This window comes from Pseudophryne corroboree, chromosome 2, assembly GCF_028390025.1.
Source record: "Pseudophryne corroboree isolate aPseCor3 chromosome 2, aPseCor3.hap2, whole genome shotgun sequence".
NCBI classification, from domain to species: domain Eukaryota; kingdom Metazoa; phylum Chordata; class Amphibia; order Anura; family Myobatrachidae; genus Pseudophryne; species Pseudophryne corroboree.
Window position 1 is genome coordinate 623,792,982 of NC_086445.1, and position 21,459 is coordinate 623,814,440.

The 21,459-nt window shown below is 47.4% G+C and overlaps 1 protein-coding gene across 1 annotated transcript in view; it reads right to left on the bottom strand.

Annotated features, from left to right (window-relative positions):
- The window catches only part of ACACA (acetyl-CoA carboxylase alpha), an 848,870-nt gene that overhangs the window by 807,221 nt on the left and 20,190 nt on the right, over positions 1–21,459 (bottom strand). The window contains exon 3 of the mRNA XM_063951842.1: positions 13,818–14,028. Within this exon, the coding sequence (XP_063807912.1) occupies positions 13,818–14,028 (211 nt within the window). The remainder of the gene's footprint in view (positions 1–13,817; positions 14,029–21,459) is intronic.

Here is a 21,459-nt window from a genome sequence, read left to right on the forward strand (position 1 = left end):
GGCAGCCGCCCAAGATGAGCCCACTTTCCTGGGAGAATGGGCTTTAACCGATTTCGGCACCGGCAGTCCTACAGAAAAATGAGCCTGCTGGATCGTACTACAAATCCAGCGTGCAATAGTCTGATTTGAAGCGGGATGACCAATCTTGTTGGCCGTATACAAAACAAACAACGCTTCAGTTTTCCTAGTAACAGCTGTCCTAGAAAGATATACTTTTAACACTCTTACAACATCCAGAGATTTTGGAATCGCCACCTCTTCCGTAGCTACCGGAACCACAATAGGTTGGTTAATGTGAAATGAAGAAACCACCTTCGGTAGAAATTGTTGACGAGTCCTCAATTCCGCCCTATCCGAATGAAAAATCAAGTACGGGCTCTTATGAGATAAAGCTGCCAATTCAGACACTCGCCTGGCAGATGCCAGCGCCAAAAGCATAACGACCTTCCAAGTGAGAAATTTCCACTCAACCTTACGCAAAGGTTCAAACCAGGACGACATGAGAAACCGTAAGACGACATCGAGGTCCCATGGAGCTACAGGAGGTACAAACGGCGGATTGATATGCATTACACCCTTCACAAAGGTCTGAACCTCTGGGAGGGCAGCTAACTCTTTTTGAAAGAAAATAGACAAAGCCGAAATTTGCACTTTGATGGAACCCAATTTCAGGCCTGCATCTACACCCGCCTGTAAAAAGTGGAGAAAACGACCCAAGTGAAAATCCTCTGCAGGAGCCTTTTTAAGCTCACACCAGGAAACATACTTCCTCCAGATACGGTGATAGTGTTTCGCTGTAACCTCTTTCCTAGCCTTAATGAGAGTTGGAATGACTTCCCTGGGAATACCCTTACGAGCTAAGATCTGGCGCTCAACCTCCATGCCGTCAAACACAGCCGCGGTAAGTCTGGAAACACGCATGGACCCTGCAACAACAGATCCTCTCTTAGAGGAAGCGGCCAAGGATCTTCAACCAGCAAGTCCTGAAGATCCGGGTACCAGGCCCTTCTTGGCCAATCTGGAACGAAGAGAATCGCCTGAACCCTTGCTCGACGAATGATCCCCAGCACCTTTGGAATGAGAGGAAGTGGAGGGAACACATACACCGACTGAAAGACCCACGGAGACACCAGGGCGTCCACTGCAGTGGCTTGTGGGTCCCTTGACCTGGAACAATACCTCGGGAGCTTCTTGTTGAGCCGAGACGCCATCATGTCTATCAACGGAATTCCCCAGCGTCTTGTCACTTCTGCAAATACCTCTTGGTGCAGAGCCCACTCTCCCGGATGGAGGTCGTGTCTGCTGAGGAAATCCGCTTCCCAGTTGTCCACCCCCGGTAGGAAAACTGCTGACAGTGCGCTGACGTGTTGTTCCGCCCAGCGAAGGATCTTTGTGGCCTCCGCCATTGCCGCTCTGCTCCTCGTTCCGCCTTGCCGGTTTATATGGGCCACCGCTGTGATGTTGTCTGACTGTACCAGGACTGGTCGATCCTGAAGAAGACTTCTTGCTTGGAGCAGGCCGTTGTAAATGGCTCTTAACTCGAGAATATTTATGTGGAGACAGGCTTCCTGGAGCGACCATTTTCCCTGGAAATTTCTTCCTTGGGTGACTGCGCCCCAGCCCCGGAGACTTGCATCTGTCGTCAGAAGTACCCAATCCTGGATACCGAATCGGCGTCCCCCCAGGAGGTGATGAGCTTGTAGCCACCACAGGAGAGAAACTCTGGCTCTGGGAGATCGACTTATCTTCCGGTGAATGTGTAGATGAGATCCGGACCATTTGCTCAGCAAGTCCCACTGAAACACGGGAGTGAAATCTGCCAAATGGAATGGCTTCGTACCCTGCAACCATCTTCCCCAGAACCAGAGTACAATAATGGATCGACACACTCGTCGGCTTCAGAAGTTCTCTGACCATCGTCTGCAGTTCCCGAGCCTTTTCTTCTGGAAGGAATACCTTCTGTAACTCCGTGTCCAGAATCATGCCCAGAAAAGGAAGCAGAGTGGTCGGAATCAACTGGGATTTCGGCAAATTGAGCACCCAACCGTGCTGTCGCAGAACCAATAGTGACAACTCTACACTTCTCAGCAACCGTTCCTTGGACCTCGTCTTTATCAGGAGATCGTCCAAGTACGGGATAATTGAAACCCCTTGTTTGCGAAGAAGAACCATAATTTCTGCCATGACCTTGGTGAAAATCCTCGGAGCCGTGGAAAGCCCAAACGGCAACGTCTGAAATTGGTAATGAGAATCCTGTATCGCAAACCTGAGGAAAGCCTGATGTGGAGGATATATCGGCACATGTAAGTAGGCATCCTTTATGTCGACTGACGCCATAAAATCCCCCCCCCCCCCTCCAGGCTGGCAATCACCGCTCGAAGGGATTCCATCTTGAACTTGAAGACTTTCAAGTATGGATTGAGGGATTTTAGATTTAAAATTGGTCTGACCGAACCGTCCGGTTTCGGTACCACAAAGAGATTCGAGTAGGACCCCTACCGCCGCTGGGACGGGAACAATGACCTTCTGTAGACACAATTTTTTGAATCGCCGCCCGGACCACCTCCCTGTCCGGAAGAACCACTGGTAATTCCGAAATGAAGAACCAGTGAGGAAGCATCTCCTGAAACTCCAGTTTGTATCCTTGAGACACGATTTCTAACACCCGAGGATCCAGGTCTGATTGAATCCAGACCTGGCTGAATACCTGAAGACAGCCCCCCACCGGTCCGGACTCCCCCAGGGAAGCCCCAGTGTCATGCGGTGGACTTGGTAGCAGTCGGGGAGGACTTCTGGTCCTGTGCGCCTGAGGCTGCAGGAAGTTTTCTTCACCGTCCTCTACCCTTTGAGGTGAGGAAAGACGAACCTTTCCCACGCCTGTATTTATTGTGACGAAAGTACTGCATTTGTTGATGTGGTGCCTTTTTCTGTTGTGTGGGAACATAAGGAAGAAAAGAGGACTTACCCGCAGTCGCGGTCGAGACTAGGTCCGCCAGGCCGTCCCCAAACAAGACAGTACCTTTAAAGGGTAGAGCTTCCATAGACCTCTTGGAGTCGGCATCAGTATTCCATTGATGGATCCACAAGGCCCTCCTGGCAGATATCGACATGACATTGGTCCTTGATCCCAAGAGACAGACGTCCCTTGCCGCGTCCTTTAGGTAATCCGCAGCGTCCTTAATATAACCGAGCGTTAGAAGGACATTATCTTTATCAAGAGTATCCATGTCACTAGCTAAATTCTCAGCCCATTTAGCAATAGCACTACTCACCCATACCGACGCCACAGCAGGTCTGAGCAATGCACCCGTATTAGCGAAAATGGACTTCAGACACGTCTCCAACTTGCGATCCGCCGGATCCTTGAGAGCTGCCATGTCAGGAGACGGAAGCGCCACCTTCTTAGACAAACAGGATAGAGCTTTATCAACAGTTGGAGAGGTCTCCCATTTTTCCCTGTCATCAGAGGGGAAAGGACACGCCATATAAATCCTCTTGGGAATCTGCCATTTCTTATCCGGCGTCTCCCAAGCCTTTTCACAAAGAGTATTCATTTCATGAGAGGGGGGAAACTTCACCTCAGGTTTCTTTCCCTCGAACAAGCAAATCCTTGTTCCCTGTACCGCAGGTTCATCAGAAATTTGCAAAACATCCTTTATAGCCACAATCATGTACTGAATACTCTTAACTAATCGTGGATGTAACGCAGCCTCAGTGAAATCGACCTCGGAATCAGAGTCCGTGTCTGTATCCGTATCCCCCACCTGAGTAAAAGGCCTCTTATGGGACCCGGATGGGGTCTGTACCTGAGATAAAGCCTCCTCCATGGACTTTTTCCACACCTGCGTCTGTGACTCAGACTTATCTAACCTCTTAGATTAAGAAGCTACATTGGAATTTATTGTATTAAGGAGTGCTAGTAAATCAGGAGTCTGCTGCGTCTACAGTGCTACATCTAGCCCCGCATCCCCACCTCCCATAACCTCCTCTGTTGAATAACATTCAGGCTCCGACATGTCGACACGTAGTACCGACACACAACACACACAGAACCGTCACAGCAAGGTTACAGGCCCACAATGCAGCCCAGAAGAGGAGACAGAGGGAGTATGCCAGCTCACACCCCAGCGCCTGTATATTGGTACACGAATATATGTACCCAGCGCTGCCTTATTATCAAAAAGACTGGTACCCCACTATGGCTCCCCTCTGGAGATGCCCCCTTTACTTGAAATCAGCGTGGAGGTCTCGGCAGCGTCTCTCCCTTCGTCTGGTGCAGGGAGAAAATGGCGTGTGCGAGCCGCGGACCGAAGCTCCGCCCCCTTCCCGGCGGCTTCGGCCCGCCAAATTCAAACTCATGTAAAATGCCGGCGGGGGGTCTGTAAAAGGTGCCTTGGCACCCACAATCATATGCCGCCCTTACAAAACTTCAGTAACATGCCTCCCAGGGCGCCCCCCCCCCCCCCCCCCCCGTTGGTGATATGTGTGTGGGAGCATGGATCACAGCGTTACCGCTGTGCTTTACCTTCTGTCACTGAAGTCTTCTGCCGTCCTGAAGTCTTCTGATCTTCATACTCACCCGACTTCTGCCTTCTGGCTTCTGTGAGGGGGTGACGGCGTGGCTCCGGGAACAAGCAGCTAGGCGCACCAAGTGATCGAACCCTCTGGAGCTAATGGTGTCCAGTAGCCGAGAAGCAGAGCCTTGAAACTCACAGAAGTAGGTCCTGTTTCTCTCCTCACTCCCACGCTGCAGGGAGCCTGTAGCCAGCAGGGCTCCCTGAAAATAAAAAACCTAACAAAAGTCTTTTTCTAGAGAAACTCAGTAGAGCTCCCCTAGTGTGCATCCAGTCACTCCTGGGCACAAAGTCTAACTGAGGTCTGGAGGAGGGGCATAGAGGGAGGAGCCAGTTTACACCCAGTTTTAAGTCTTTTTAGTGTGCCCAAGATCCTACGGATCCAGTCTATACCCCATGGTCCTTTTGGAGTCCCCAGCATCCTCTAGGACGCAAGAGAAAAAAAAATATATAACAAAATAGAGGCTACTTAAAAACAGCCCCTTTAAAATGGTGCCCTCTCCTTGCCAGCACCAAATTAAAGCAGACCTGAATTTGTGGAATGAAGAAGTAAACAGAGTCAAGGATAATACGGAGGCAGCAGACATGGAGAACAGAAGAGAGGGCAATATTGGAGAGGGAGATATCGAGGGACCCTGGAAGTGGAGAAAACAGTTGGTCTTTGTAGAGCTGTAATTAGACTTTTTGGTGCACTGTGCCAGAGAGAGAATTCCCCCCCCCCCCCCATTTTTTTCAATAGGGACATAAGGCGCATGACAAAATTGGTTCAAGAGAAAGCCCATGCTATGATGCTCCTTCCCACATTACACACATTCATAGACCACTGCAAGAAAATGGATTTGGACACAAGTCCTCTTTATACCACATTTGTGCACTTCACTTGAGAGCTCGTTGTTATTCAGTTTTGATAATAATAATAATAATAATAATAATAATAATAATAATAATAATAATAATAATAATAATAATAATAATAATAATAATAATAATTTTAATACCTACCGATAATTCCTTTTCTCGTAGTCCGTAGTGGATACTGGGGAACTGTACTTTAGTACCGTGAAGGTATAGAACAGGTCCACTGGAGCCTGGCACTTTAAAACATTTATTGTGTGTATGTGTGCTGGCTCCTCCCTCTATGCCCTTCCTACCAGACTCAGTCTAGGAAAACTGTGCCCGAGGAGACGGACATACCATGGAGAGAAGAAACAAACAATAGCGGTGAGGCAACAAGCGAACACTCAATCCAACGAAACAGAAGCGCTAACCGAACAGTGGATAGTGACAACCAGCATAACAAGGACAGCAAAGCTAATCCCACATAGCAAAGGGGCCGCAAACTGCAACTCCACCAACACTCGCATCAAGTAAACAGGATACGAAGCACTGAGGCGGGCGCCCAGTATCCACTACGGACTTCGAGAAAAAATAATTACCGGTAGGTATTAAATTCTTATTTTCTCTTACGTCCTAGTGGATACTGGGGGAACTATACTTTAGTACCGTGGGGGAAGTCCCAAAGCTCCCAAAATGGGTGGTAGAGTGCCGAGACCCCTGTAAAACTGCCTGACCAAACTGAAGGTAATCCTTGGCCAAGGTGTTGAACCTGTAGAACTTCAAGGACGTGTTCAACCAAACCAAATAGCCACTCGGCACAACTGTAAAGCCGAAACACACCGGGCAGTCGCCCAAGAAAAACCCACCGACCTTGTTGAGCGGGCCTGAATAGACGTTGGCAAAGGCAGAGCCACCGAAGTATAGGCCTGTTGAATAGTTAACCTGAGCCAACGAGCAATAGATTGCTTAGAAGCCAGCCTACCAATCTTGGTGGCATCATAAAAGACAAACAGCGAGTCAGATTTCCGAAGACGAGCCATCCTTTTGACATAAATCCTCAGAGCCCTCACCACATCCAAGGACTCTGGGCCCACAGAAACATCAGCCAATACCAGAACCACAAAAATCGGCTGATTATGTCGGGTCCCGAGCTCAGTCCTATTGTCATGAAAAATCAAGTACGGGCTCTTACAGGACAACGCCCCCAATTCAGAAACCCGTCTTGCAGATGTCAACGCCAGCAAGATTACAGTCTTCCAAGTGAGAAATGTCAATTCTACCGTCTGTAAAAGGTTCAAACGAGTCCGATTGAAGAAAAGACAAAGCCACATTTAGATCCCACGGAGCAGTGGGAGGGACAAACGGTGGCTGCATATGAAGAACTCCTTTCAAGAAAGTCTGCACCACCGGCAATAACGCAACTTGCTTCTGGAAGAAAATAGAGAGCCGAAATCTGTACTTTGATGGAGCCCAACCGTAGGCCCATATCCACACCTGCTTGCAGGAATAGCAAAAAAAATTCCACAGGAGAAACTTTTCTTCCCTCACATCAAGAAACATATTTGTTAGAGATACGGTTGTAGTGTTTTGATGTAGCCACCTTCCGGGCCTGTACCATAGTGGAAATAGCCTTGGGAGACCCTTTCTGGCTAGAATCTCCCTCTCAACTTCCAAGCCGTCAAACGTAGCCGCTGTAAGTCTGGATAGACGAATGGTCCTTACTGAAGATCCTTTAGAAACGGCAGAGGCCAGGGTTCCTCCAAAGACCTGGTCAGGAGGTCTGTGTACCAGCCCCTTCGAGGCCAATCCTGGGCAATTATAATTGCTTGAATGCTTTCCCTTTTGAGTCTTTTTAGAACTTTTGGAATGAGTGGGATTGGAGGGAACAGGTAAACAAACTGGTATGGCCATGGGGCTGTCAGCACGTCCACTGCCACAGCTTGTGGATCCCTTGTTCTGGAACAGTAACAGGGTAACTTCTTGTTGTTGAGACAAGAAGCTATCAGGTCTATCTGTGGACACCCCCACCAGTGAACCAATTGTTGAAAACACTTGAGGAAGAAGGTCCCATTCCCCTGGATGGAGGTCGTGCCTGCTGAGACAGTCCACTTCCCAGTTGTCCACTCCTGGAATGAATATGGCCGAGATGGCCCTTGCATTGGCCTCCGCCCAGAGGAGTATCTTTGACACTTCTCGCATCGCTGCTCTGCTTCTTGTTCCTCCCTGTCTGTTTATGTACGCCACCGCCGTGGCGTTGTCCGACTGAACTTGGATGGCTTGATCCTGGAAAAGGTAGGAAGCTTGAAGAAGGGCATTGTATATCACCCGAGGTCCAGGACATTGATTGGTAGTGCAGATTCCTGACTCTACCACCGTCCTTGGAACTGGGTCTCTTGAGTCACAGCCTCCCCAACCCCGGAGGCTGGCATCCGTTGTCAGTAGAATCCACGACTGGGTACTGGAAACTCTGGCCTTCTACCAGGTAAGGGACTTGTCGTCGCCGCCACAACAGAGAAATCCATGCTTTCGGAGACAGGGTCACCACCTGATGCATGTGCAGGTGAGACCCTGACCACTTGTCCAGCAAATCCAGCTAAAAAGGTTGAGCATGAAACCTGCCGTATAGGACTGCCTCGTATGCGGCCACCATCTTGCCCAGCAAGCATATGCAAAGATGTATTGAGACCTTGCGGAGTCTGAGCACTAAGCGTACCATAGCTTAGAGAGATAAAGCCTTGTCTATAGGGAGAAACACCGTATCCAAGATCATCCCCAGAAACTGAAGACGCTGGGATGGTTGAAAATGCAGGATCTATCGATCATCTGTCAGCAGACGAGTTGTCAGGTTGATGCTTTGGATATCATCCAAGTAGGAGACAATGTTGACACCCATCTTGCGCAGTTGTAGCATCATCTCCGCCTTGACCTTTGTGAAGACCCGTGGTGCTGTGGAGAGACCAAAGGGTAAAGCCTGGAACTGGTTGTCCAAGGTGGTGAACCTGAGGTAAGCTTGATGAGGAGGCCACATAGGGATGTGTAGGTAAGCATCCTTGACATCTAGGGACACTAGAAATTCCCCTTCCTCCAGACTGGACACCACTGCCCGAAGAGAATCCATCTTGAATTTGAATACCAGCAGATAAGGGTTCAACACCTTCAGATTTAAGATGGGCTGCATCAAACTGTCTGGCTTTGGCACGAAAAAGAGACTGGAGTAAAACAGCCTGTTGTGTAATGGACGAGGTACTGGAACAACAACTCCCTGAATGGCTTCTTGCAAGGTAACTTTTGCTTCGGGTAAAACTGGCAAGCTTGACCTGAAAAATCTGTGAGGAGGAAGTGCTTGAAATTCCAGCCAGAATCCGTGAGAAATTAGGTCCCTCACCCAAGGATCCCAGCAGGACTTAGTGTTGAATGCGAGCACCTACCAGAAAGTCGGAAAGTCCAGAGTAAGGGCGCCTAGCAGTTGGCGCAGCCGATGGCCAATAGGTAGACTTACCCACAGTTGCCTGAGAAATCCATTTATTTAATTCGTCACTAAACAAGGCATCACCTGTAAAGGGAAGATTTTCCACCCCCTTTTTGGAATCAGCATCCACTGACCATTAACGTAACCATAGAGCTCTGCGGGCCGACACCACCATAGTCATAGCAGTTGTATGGCCATTTATCTGACACAACGCTCATAAAGTTTGCAGCATCTTGTATATGTTGCAGTAGTGTAATAACCTCATCCTGGGGCAGAGTCAAATCCATTAATAACATTATCAGACCACATGACCACTACCCTTGAAATCCACAAACTATCGTGGGACGTTGTGCTACAAGATGAACAGGGAACTGTGGGGGCACAGCACCAGGACCAGGCTCAGCAGTGACATCCCCACTGCTTCTGAGTATGCCCCCCACATTCTCCTACCCACCCGTACTAAGATCTGATCAAAATAATGTTATCCCAATCCTACTTCTGCCACTAGTTACCTGCTATTGTGTCTTTTTTTTTTTCTCTTCATTGCTCGCTTCCACCCCACCATGTGTTTTTCCTGTAATGTTTACCTCCACTGATTGCACACCTTTCCATTGTGCCCTACATGCAGGGTACATCATACTACTACATAAGCATCAGTCTTCCCATATATGAACTTGGCCCTTTTATGGCTCACCTCCCACAGTGTAACCTTCAAAGTGCGCCCAACATGCCTGCCCCATATGGTACACTAGTGAATGGGATGAAAAATACATAGGCCTCATGGTTTTGATGGAACACTACTCTGAACTGTAGGACTCTGAAATCACTCCCATTTTGTGTCATCTCTTCTAGGGGTGGACTATTCCACCCTGGGTAATCCTACGCTGAGCGCCCAAGATGGCTGCTGCACCTGGTACCTTGTGAGGGTGGAATACACAACCCTTGGAAGTTATTACCCAAAATGCCTACACCAATCCTGCATTATGCTTTCTGTGTGCTTAAGGTTTTCTTTTATGTCTGTGTTGCTTGTCTATTGTTGTATTACTCAAATCCCCTGTGTCATGTGCATTGTTTTTGATATCTGTAAAGCGCCTCGAGTCCTGTTGGAGAAAGAGCGCTATATAAATAAAATTATTATTATTATTATTATTACACCCGCTGCCATATGTATTGCTTTGAGAGTGGTCTCAATTTTACAGTCAGCTGGATCTTTCAGCGATATCGCCCCCGGTACCAGCAGTACCAATCTTCTAGACACTCTGAACACAGACGTATCGACTGATCGGGGGGGGGGGGGGGGGGGGGGGGTTCCCATACCTTCTTGTCATCAGCTGGGAGTGTAAAAAGATAATATCTGAGGAGTTTAGAATTTTTTGTCAGGGTTTACCCATGCCTCCCTGGTCAGGGAGTTTAATTCCTTTAATACAGGAAAAGTGGCTGAGGATTTTGGTTTTACATTAAAGTACAATTCCCCATATGGTTCTGCCTCTGGATCAGATATATTAAGAACCTCCCTCACAGCATAAATGAGGACCCCCACCCTAGGTGACAGAGAGCTGTCCTCCTCCATATCATCAGTGTCATCCCCATCAGGGCGTTCAGAATCAGAATGGAGCACCTGTGGCAGTGAGCGTTTATGAGAAACCAACAGAAGGGGCTGAGAAGCCTTTCTGTTATCTGCAGCTTTAGCCATACAATCAACAGACTGTCTTAACACCCGTCTCTCCTTCCTAGCTGTAGCCAGTTCTGAATTAACATTATGAATCATGCTCTTAAAAGCATCTAACCAATCAGGTGCCTGAGAACTGCTTTCCCTTGGGGATAATGAACAATGTTCACACATGAGGGACCCCTCAGAAGAAGGGGTAGAATTACGAGCAGTACATATAACTTTGTCAGCAGATATGATTTTACAGTGACAATACAGTTAAAGCCACTGAACACCTCCACACAGACCCTAAAGAGGCCCTGGAGTGACACAGATAAAGGAGACCAGCACACAAACATAGCAGTGTTGTGTATAATTGTATATAAGGATTACACTACCCACTATGGCAGTGAGCGTTTATGTGTGTGCGCACCACCGCCGATTCTCTCCCCCCCTGGAACCAGTACAGAGTTTGAACAGCCTGGGTCCATGGAGGAGCAGCTTGCATGCAGCCTTGTGATCTGCAGCAGCAGGAAATGGCGCCTTTCCCGCCTCTGGTCCCTCTCTCCAGGAAGCCCCACCCCTGTAACGGCGCACGGTCCATATTAAATTATACTGGCTGTATACATGTTAAACATAGTAAAATAACATATGTCAGATGAGCACCCTGTGGAGTTACAAACTCCTCCAAGCCAGTGTGGTCTGTGGCGGGCAGCACAGCTCATGGCCCGTGACCGCCACTTGACATGCCGCCAACTGCATTGGGTACCCACTAACCGGGACCCCGGTGTTAACACTCACCGTACCTGCGTCTGTTTGGTATCTGTTAGAGGGTGCGGGCTTGCTGCTGGTGTGTGCACACACAGTGCGGTGTGTGAAACAGCGCCTCAGGAGCTCAGTGTCCGGTCAGCAGGGATTATGAACCATTAACCCTCAGGAGGTTGGTTCGGTTCCCCCCTCTAAGTCCCACAAAGCAGGTAGACTGGTTGCCAAGAGGGAGGAGCCAGCACACACATAAAACACACTAAAGGTTTTAAAGTGCCAGGCTCCAGTGGTCCCGATCTATACCCCACAGTACTGAAGTACAGTTCCCCAGTATCCACTAGGATGTTAGAGAAAATATTTTATTAAGCAGCACATTTCAACATACTGCCATACCCAGGATTCAAACCTATAACCTGTTGAATTTTAATCAACACCCTACTCATTGAGCTATTTCATCCTGCACAAAAACTATGAGAACTATATGAAGCTACTGGTACTTTGCAAAAAAAAAAAATAATCAGCAGCCACACATCTAATCTCTTGCAGCCAAACACTACATAGATCTCGATCTCCTCAGTCGCAATGCTGATATTTTTTTTTCACAAAGTACAAGGTAAGCTTCAAATAGTTACAATTCTCTAGCATAGAATGATCTAGCTTTCTATAAAGGGCGGATAGCTCAATGAATAGAGTGTCTGACTGCAATGCCACAGGTGATAGGTTCGAATTTGAGCAGTCAGAATATTGAAATGTAATTAAGGACAGTGTGACTGAATAACAAAGAAATCTCAAGTTTTGAATGTTGAATGTTGTATAGGTATCAACGACAGAAGGGGTCAGGGTAGGAGACAGGGGCGGTTAGGAAATGCTGGTCTTCAAAAATGACGGAAAGCTTCAAGTGAAAGTAATTAAAACAAATAATTGACAAGTGCTGCCAACAGTGCATATCCTGCAGCATTATGGGCGGTGCCCCCTCCGCACACACCTAGTTACGGCCCTGGGTCTGTCATTATAACTTTAAGTTGCACTGGGACATCCAAGAGAAGATAGCAGACAGGCAGTTGGTAATGTGCAATAGGATGGAGGTAGAGAAAGTCAGTTGGGGTGTCATCGGTGCAAAGAGTATATTTAGGGCCAAAAGGTGCAGAGGAGGTATACAGGGAGAAGAGAAGGGAGCCAAGAACAGACTCTCAAGGGATGCTAAAACGTAGAGAAAGTGAGAAGGATTACATTACTTTTGTTGTCAAACAATTATATTTTGCAACTATATAATCAGATGGGAAAAAAAAAAAAAAAGGCAGCATCAGTAAAAAGCTGAACGTCCCTTTCACTCATGTCTTTGTTGAAAATCTACATGAATGATACATACATTGAGCTGTATACTGATGTTGCACTTTTCTAAATAAATGGAACTTTTTTCATCTGCTGTCTACAAGTGCTGAATCTTCCCGTTTACCAGACAGGTAAATTACATCCCTTTATTTAAGGATTATATCAAATTTGATATCATCATCATCCTCCTCCTCCTCCTTTATTTATATGGCGCCACAAGGGATCCGCAGCACCCAGTTACAAAGTACATAAACAAATAAGCAAAACAAGAAAACAGTGATTTACAGTTCAAGACATTATAGGACAAGTACAGGGTATATAAACATAGCTGCATCAGCAAACGACACTGAAATAAGTGTAAGGATGGCAGAGAACCGAGGGATCTGGTGCCACCAAAGGGAGTATGGAGTAGGAGATGGTTTCTGTAAAAGAAGGAAATACACATTAGGGAAGAGGGCCCTGCTTGAGAGCTTACTTAGGGAAGAGGGCCCTGCTAAAGGGGAGGGGCAGACAGGGGTGACACATATGGGGTAGACAGTGAAAGTGGAACAGAGGGTTACGATGAGAGTTGGCTGGGTTTGGTGAAGAAATTGGTCTTGAGAACACGTTTTAAGTTTTGTAGAAAGGTGGAGTCTCCAATAGGGAGGGGTAGAGAATTCCACAGAGATAGGGGCAGCACGTGAAATATCTTGGAGGTAGGAGGTAATCAGTAGGCAGGAGAGGCAGCGTGCAACATATTTCATACTACGGGGCCTTATTCAAGTTGCATCACGATCCGCAATTTTGGAGAAAGGTGCATTACGCGCAGGTCCCTTCCTGCGTGAGCAGTTCATGCGACTGGATCGCTTTAAACTGCGAAGGCAGAGTAGTTCATGAGGCAGCGTCCGAGCGTTTTCGGAGTGGCGGCAGGAATACAGCAGGTGAGTCAGCTGCATTTTAGGGGCGGCTGCGTCACATGCAGCCACTCCGATCAAGAAAATGGCGGAGGAACTCCTACCATCGCAGCCAGGCTGCGCCAGCAGGAGACATCCACAATTTCTGGGACCACTGCAGCGCGATCGCAATTACAGCATGACCGCAGTGGGTGGGTGGCGGGTTGCACGCAGGGCAGCCTTGCCCTGCAATGGGCGGCCTCAGCACACAATTGCAAGTAATGCAGATTCTGCTAAAAAGCAGAATCTGCAATACTTACTGAATAAGGTCCTATATACACAGATTGCTCGTTGGTAGAAACATTTTTAATATGTGAATATGTTGGAGTAAAGTATACCTTTTCTATAACTTTATTCCCTCCAAAACGGGTGACAAATTCTGCTGGTGAAGCCACAGTAAAATCTCTCTGCAAGTCTATTTTTTTCCGTTCCCGACCTTGCTTGACCAAATGCAACCCCGACATGCTAGGCCTGTAAAGAAACAGAAATCAAAAAGACCTTGAAATGTTAATTGTCCTCTGAATTCATCAAGCCTTCCCTCCTTTACACTCAGTGGATAAAAAAAAAACAGGTTCTACTGTATATTCTCTAGGAAAAATAAGATTTTAAACCTACCGGTAAATCTTTTCTCGTAGTCCGTAGAGGATGCCGGGGACTCCGTAAGGACCACGGGGATAGACGGGCTCCGCAGGAGACATGGGCACTTTAAGAAAGTCTTTAGACCTGGGTGTGCACTGGCTCCTCCCTCTATGTCCCTCCTCCAGACCTCAGTTAGAGAAACTGTGCCCAGAGGAGACGGACAGTATGAGGAAAGGATATTGTTAATCCAAGGGCAAGATTCATACCAGCCACACCAATCACACCGTATAACTTGTGATAACTACCCAGTCAACAGTATGAAACCAACATATCATCAGTTCAGGACCGATGCAACTATAACATAACCCTTATTGAAGCAATAACTATATACAAGTATTGCAGAAGTAGTCCGCACTTGGGACGGGCGCCCAGCATCCTCTACGGACTACGAGAAAAAGATTTACCAGTAGGTTTAAAATCTTATTTTCTCTAACGTCCTAGAAGATGCTGGTGACTCCGTAAGGACCATGGGGATTATACCAAAGCTCCCAAACGGGCGGGAGAGTGCGGATGACTCTGCAGCACCGATTGAGCAAACAAGAGGTCCTCCTCAGCCAGGGTATCAAACTTGTAGAACTTAGCAAAAAAGTGTTTGAACCTGACCAAGTAGCAGCTCGGCACAACTGTAATGCCGAGACCCCTCGGGCAGCCGCTCAAGAAGAGCCCACCTTCCTAGTGGAATGGGCCCTAACCGATTTAGGCAACGGCAATCCAGCCGTAGAATGAGCCTGCTGAATGGTGTTACAAATCCAGCGGGCAATAGTCTGCTTTGAAGCAGGAGCGCCAAGCTTGTTGGCAGCATACAGGACAAACAGCGATTCTGTTTTTCTGACTCTAGCCGTTCTGGCTACATAAATTTTCAAAGCCCTGACTACATCCAGGGACTTGGAGTCCTCCAAGTCACGCGTAGCCACAGGCACCACAATAGGCTGGTTCATATGAAAGGATGATACCACCTTAGGCAGGAATTGAGGACGTGTCCGCAACTCTGCTCTATCGACATGGAAAACCAGATAGGGGCTTTTATGAGACAAAGCCGCCAATTCCAACACTTGCCTAGCCGAAGCCAAGGCTAATAACATGACCACCTTCCAAGTGAGATATTTTAACTCTACCGTTTTAGGTGGTTCAAACTAGTGTGACTTAAGGAAACTTAACACCACGTTAAGGTCCCAGGGCTCCACCAGAGGTACAAAAGGAGGCTGAAAATGCAGCACTCCCTTCACAAAAGTCTGAACTTCTGGGAGAGAAGCCAAATTCTTTTTGAAAGAAAATGGATAGGGCCGAAATCTGAACCTTAATGGAGCCTAAGTTTTAGGCCCAAATTCACTCCAGTTTGTAGGAAGTGAAGGAAACGGCCCAGATGGAATTCTTCCGTAGGAGCATTCCTGGCCTCACCCAAGAAACATATTTTCGCCATATACGGTGATAATGTTTAGATGTCACGTCCTTCCTAGCCTTTATCAGCGTAGGAATGACCTCATCCGTAATGCCTTTTTCCGCTAAGATCCGGCGTTCAACCGCCATGCCCTCAAACGCAGCCGCGGTAAGTCTTGGAACAGACATGGGCCCTGTTGCAACAGGTCCTGCCTTAGAGGAAGAGGCCACGGATCTTCTGTAACCATTTCCTGCAGATCCGGATACCAGATCCTTCGTGGCCAATCTGGAACAATGAGGATTGTTCTCACTCCTCCTTTTTCTTATTATTCTCAACCCTTGGGTATGAGAGGAAGAGGAGGAAACACAGACTGACTGGAACACCCACAGTGTCACTAGGGCGTCTACCGCTACTGCCTGAGGGTCTCTTGACCAGGCGCAATAACTCTGCAGCTTTTTGTTGAGGCAGGACGCCATCATGTCTATCTGTGGCAGTCCCCACCGAACTGCAATCTGTGCGAAGACTTCCTGATGAAGTCTCCACTCTCCAGGACGTATGTCTGGTGAGGAAGTCTGCTTCCCAGTTATTCACTTCCGGAATAAACACTGTTGACAGTGCTCATACATGATTCTCCGCCCAGCGAAGAATTCTGGTGGCTTCCGCCATCGCCACTCTGCTCCTTGTGCCGCCTTGGCGGTTTACATGAGCTACTGCGGTGACGTTGTCTGACTGGATCTGAACCGGTTGGTCGCGAAGAAAGGTCTCCGCTTCACGTAGGGCGTTTTATATGGCCCTTCATTCCAATATGTTGATGTGAAGACAAGTCTCTTGACTTGACCAAAGACCTTGGACATTTTTTCCCTGTGTGGCTGCTCCCCAGCCTCGGAGGCTCGCGTCCGTGGTCACCAGGATCCAGTCCTGAAAGCCGAATCTGCGGCCCTCTAGAAGGTGAGCACTCTGCAGCCACCACAGGAGAGATACACTGGCCCTGGGGGATAGGGTGATCAACTGATGAATCTGTAGATGTGACCCGGACCACTTGTCCAGTAGGTCCCATCTGAAGTCCTCTCATGGAACCTGCCGAAGGGAATGTTTTTCCCAGGACTCGAGTGCAGTGATGCACTGACACCTGTCTTAGTTTCAATAGGTCCCTGACTAGAGTCATGAGTTCCTGGGCCTTCTCTATCTTAAGGTAAACCCATTTCTGGTCTGTATCCAGAATCATACCCAAGAAGGGCAGACGGGTTATAGGAACCAACTGTGACCTCGGGCAATTGAGAATCCAGCAGTGTTACTGTGACACCTTCAGTGAAAGTGACACGCTGTTCAGCAACTACTCTTTTGATCTCGCGCTTATTAGATCGTCCAAGTATGGGATAACTGTGACTCCTTGCTTGCATAGGAGCACCATTATTTCCACCAATTACCCTGAAATTGGTAATGACAATCCTGTACCGCAATTGTCAGGTACGCCTGATGGGGTGGATAAATGGGAACATGAAGGTATGCAGCCTTTATGTCTAGATACACCATCAAATCCCCCCCTTCCAGGCTGGCGATGATCGCTCTGGGCGATTCCACTTTAAATTTGAACCTTTTCCCGTATAGGTTCAGAGATTTTAATTTTAAAGTAGGTCTGACCGAACCGTACGGTTTCGGGACTACAGCCAAGGTTGAGTCGTATCGCCTTCCTTGTTGCAGAAGGGGAACCTTGAGCACCACCTGTTGGAGATACAATGTGTGAATTGTATTTAATATTATCTCCCTTTCTGGGGGAGAAGCCGGTAGGTCCGATAAGGAAAAACCGGCGAGGAGGCACCTTTCGAATTCCAGCTTGTAACCCTGAGAAACAATTTTTATTGCCCCGGGATCCACCTGTGAGTGAACTCAGATGTGGCTGAAGAGTCGAAGACGTGCTCCCACTGGGACGGACTCCCTTAGCGGAGCTCCAGCGTCGTGCGGTGGATGTAGTAGAGGCCGGGGAGGACTTCTGTTCCTGGGAACTAGCTGTGCCCTGTGCCCTTACCTCTGGTAAGAAAGGACGCTCCTCGTACGTTGTTATTCTGCGACCGAAAGGACTGCATTTGATAATGTCGTGCTTTCTTAGGCTGTGAGGGAATATAAGGAAAAAGATCAGAATTACCCGCTATAGTTGTGGAGACCAGGTCCGAGAGCCCTTCTCCACACAATTCCTCAGCCTTGTAAGGTAAACCTTCCATATGCCTCTTTTAGTCGGCATCACCTGTCCATTGCATGTTCCACAGGACATGTCTAGCAGAAATCGACATAGCGTTGACTCTAGAACCCAGTAGACTAATGTCTCTTTGGGCATGATTGAAATATATATATATATATATATATATATATATATATATATATATATATATATATATATATATATATATATACATACATACATACACACACACACACACATATACACACACACACAAAAAGGAATGCTTAGGGCAGCACGCATATCCAGCGACAAGTTTTCCCTAGCCAACACGCTAGAACAAATGATTCACAAATTTGCGGATAGAGGCTACAAATATCGGGAATTAATCAAGACAAAAGATGAGGTGCTACAAATCCCGAGAGATCAGCTGCTATATAGTGTACCAAAAAAAACAACTGGGTTCTCGTATCCCTTTCGTGACCCAATTCACTACGGCCAGTAAAATCATTCCACGAGCCACAAAAGGTTTGTGGCCTATTGTCTCAGGTGACAAAGAACTCCCCTGCTTTAAACACACTACATTGATGCCGAGCTACAAAAGGGGACCAAACATTAGGGACATCTTGGTCAAAACCAATATTGTCCCCAACAACCGCTCAAAAACCCCCACCATTCAGATGAAAAAACCAGGGTGCTACAAATGTGCATCTTGCACTACTTGTAAATATTTGGAAACTGGCCACGAATTTTCCAATCCGCACACAGGCCAAAAATTCAAAATCCGTCACGTGCTTACTTGCACCACATCTTTCATTGTATACATAATCATTTGCCCATGTGGCATGTTATATGTGGGACAAACCATCAGAAATTTGCGTGACAGAATGGCGCTCCACCGTTCGGCCATAAAAGCATCTCTGGACGGCAAACAGATTGACCAACCAGTGGCCCGCCACTTTAAATCATGTGGCCACCCTTTGTCCAGCCTCCGATACAAAATCATCGATCACATCCCGGTTGCACCAAGAGGTGGAGACAGACAGCGGGCCTTATCCAAATGTGAATCAAAATGGATTTTTCTTCTGGATGCATTATCACCCAAGGGCCTCAACGAAAAATTCACTTGGAACATATTTCTATCATGAGGGATATGCCACTGAGCCTCCTCATAAGTTTTACTACACAACAGTAGTCCATGTTGTCCCTTTTTTTCTAACCTTTATTGTTGCTGATTTTGTCTATATATATATATATTTTTTGTCCCCCCCTTTCCCCTTTCTTTTCCTTCCCCCCCCCTCACCCTTTCCCCCCTCCCCTTCTTTTTTTGCCTCCCTTCTCTTTTCCTCCTCCCCCCCCCCCCCCCCTCCCACCTTCCCCCCCTTTTTCCTGTTCTCCTGCACCTCTTGAGTGACATACGTCAGCCAGGGCTTAGTGCCCAAGTCAATATCAAAATTTAAAGATTACAATTTTATTTTTCCCTGCATGGGATATACAGTTAAAATATGCTCATATGCCTATATAACATGTGCCTTTATTGGTAACTACAAAACTGCATGTTATTTGCTGTACAGCTTTTTGAATATTGTCTTTTTAAACATTTTTTAAACTTATCTCTCAGTCACTATATTGCTTTCACTTTCACAAGTTCCGTTCACAGCTTCACTGCATGTATTTCACATGCCTTATCACTTTGTTTACATTTCTCTGACAGGCTTTCCCGGCGCCTGTCTAATCACGGACACGTTGCTAGGCAACACACACGTCATCACATTGCCTCTCACGTGACTCACCAGGAAGTCCTGATCACAGACGCCGGGAACAGCTTGCCTTCCTCCTGCATGCTATTTAAAAGGTGAGTGTTTCTGGGTTTAGTTTGGTTCGTTTTTCTTTTCTTTCACAGCACCAGGGTCACTTACCTGATGAAAAGGCTGCCATGCCTTGAAACGTTGTAAGATACCTGTACCTTTGTTTTGCTTTGTTTTTTTTCACCATGTTTTGAATACAAGTTTGTTATACAAGTCCTTGGAGTGCCGCCTGTTTCCTCCTCTACACAACACCTGAGCCACAGGTGGGAAGAGACTGTTTGTCTCTCTCTCTCTATATTATATATATATATATATATATATTATATATATATATACACACACACACACTAGGGTCAATAACATGGTATCCTTATCTAGGGTTTCAATCTCCGCTGATAAGGTATCTGTCCACGCTGCTGCAGCGCTATAAACCCATGCCGACACAATCGCCGGTCTGAGTAGTGTACCAGAATGTGTGTAAATGGACTTCAAAGTACTTTTACTGCATGCTATCTGCAGGATCCCTGAGGACAGCTGTTAAGTCAGCGCTACCTTTTGGGTAAACATGACAAAGCTTTGTCCACCCTAGTGGAAGATTCCCATCGTATCCTGGCCCTAGTAGGGAAAGGATACGCCATGAGAATTCTTTGTGGGAATCTGCAGTCTCTTGTCTGGAGATTCCCACTCTTTCTTCATGAGAGGAGGGAAATTTACCTCAGCTTTCTTCCCCTTAAACATGTGTACCCTTGTGTCAGGGACAGATGAGTCATCAGTGATATGCAAAACATCTTTTATTACAATAATCATATATTGAATACTTTTCTGCCAGTTTTGGCGTGTAACTTTGCATTATCGTAGTCGACACTGGAGTCAGACTCCGTGTCGATATCAGTGTCTATTATTTTGGATAGTGAGCGTTGTGAGACTCTGAAGGTCTCTGCGACATAGGGACAGACATGGGTAGATTCACTGTCTGTACTCTAATCTTTTGTGCAATAAATTTACCTTAGCACTTAATTTCACATATCAAATCAGGTGTCGGCGTTGTCGACGGAACACCACTCACACATTTGCTCCATCTCCTCCTTAGGAGAGCCTTTTACCTCAGACATGTCAACACACACGTACCGACACCACACACTCAGGGAATGCTCATCTGAAGATAATTCCCCCACAAGGCCCAATGGAGAGACAGAGTATGCCAGCACACACCCCAGCGCTATATGACCCAGGAAAAAAACACAGCAATTTAATGTTTACCCAGTAGCGCTGTTATTATCTGCGCCGAATTATGTGCCCCTCTTCTTTAAAACACTCTTCTACCGTTGTATAAGCAGGGGAGAGTCCGGGGAGCTTCCTCTCAGCGGTGCTGTGGAGAAAAACATGGCGCTGGTGAGTGCTGAGGGAGAAGCCACGCCCCCTCGACGGCGGGCTTCTGTCCAGCTAAAACTGTAAAATTGGCGGGGGCTCCTGCATATATACAGTGTCCAGCTGTATATATGCTCCTTTTGCCAAATAAGAGGTTTATATTGCTGCCCAGGGCGCGCCCCCCCCCCTGCACCCTTACAGTGACCGGAGTATGTGAGGTGTGTGGGAGGAATGGCGCACAGCTACAGTGCTGTGCGTTACCTCAGTGAAGATCATGAAGTCTTCTGCCGCCTCTGAAGTCTTCTTTTCTTCTCATACTCACCCGGCTTCTATCTTCCGGCTTTGCGAGGGGGACGGCGGCGTGGCTCTGGGACGGACGGCTAGGGTGAGATCCTGCGTACCAATCCCTCTGGAGCTAATGGTGTCCAGTAGCCTAAGAAGCAGGACCTGCACTCAGAGTAGGGCTGCTTCTCTCCCCTCAGTCCCTCGATGCAGGGAGTCTGTTGCCAGCAGAGCTCCCTGAAAATAAAAAA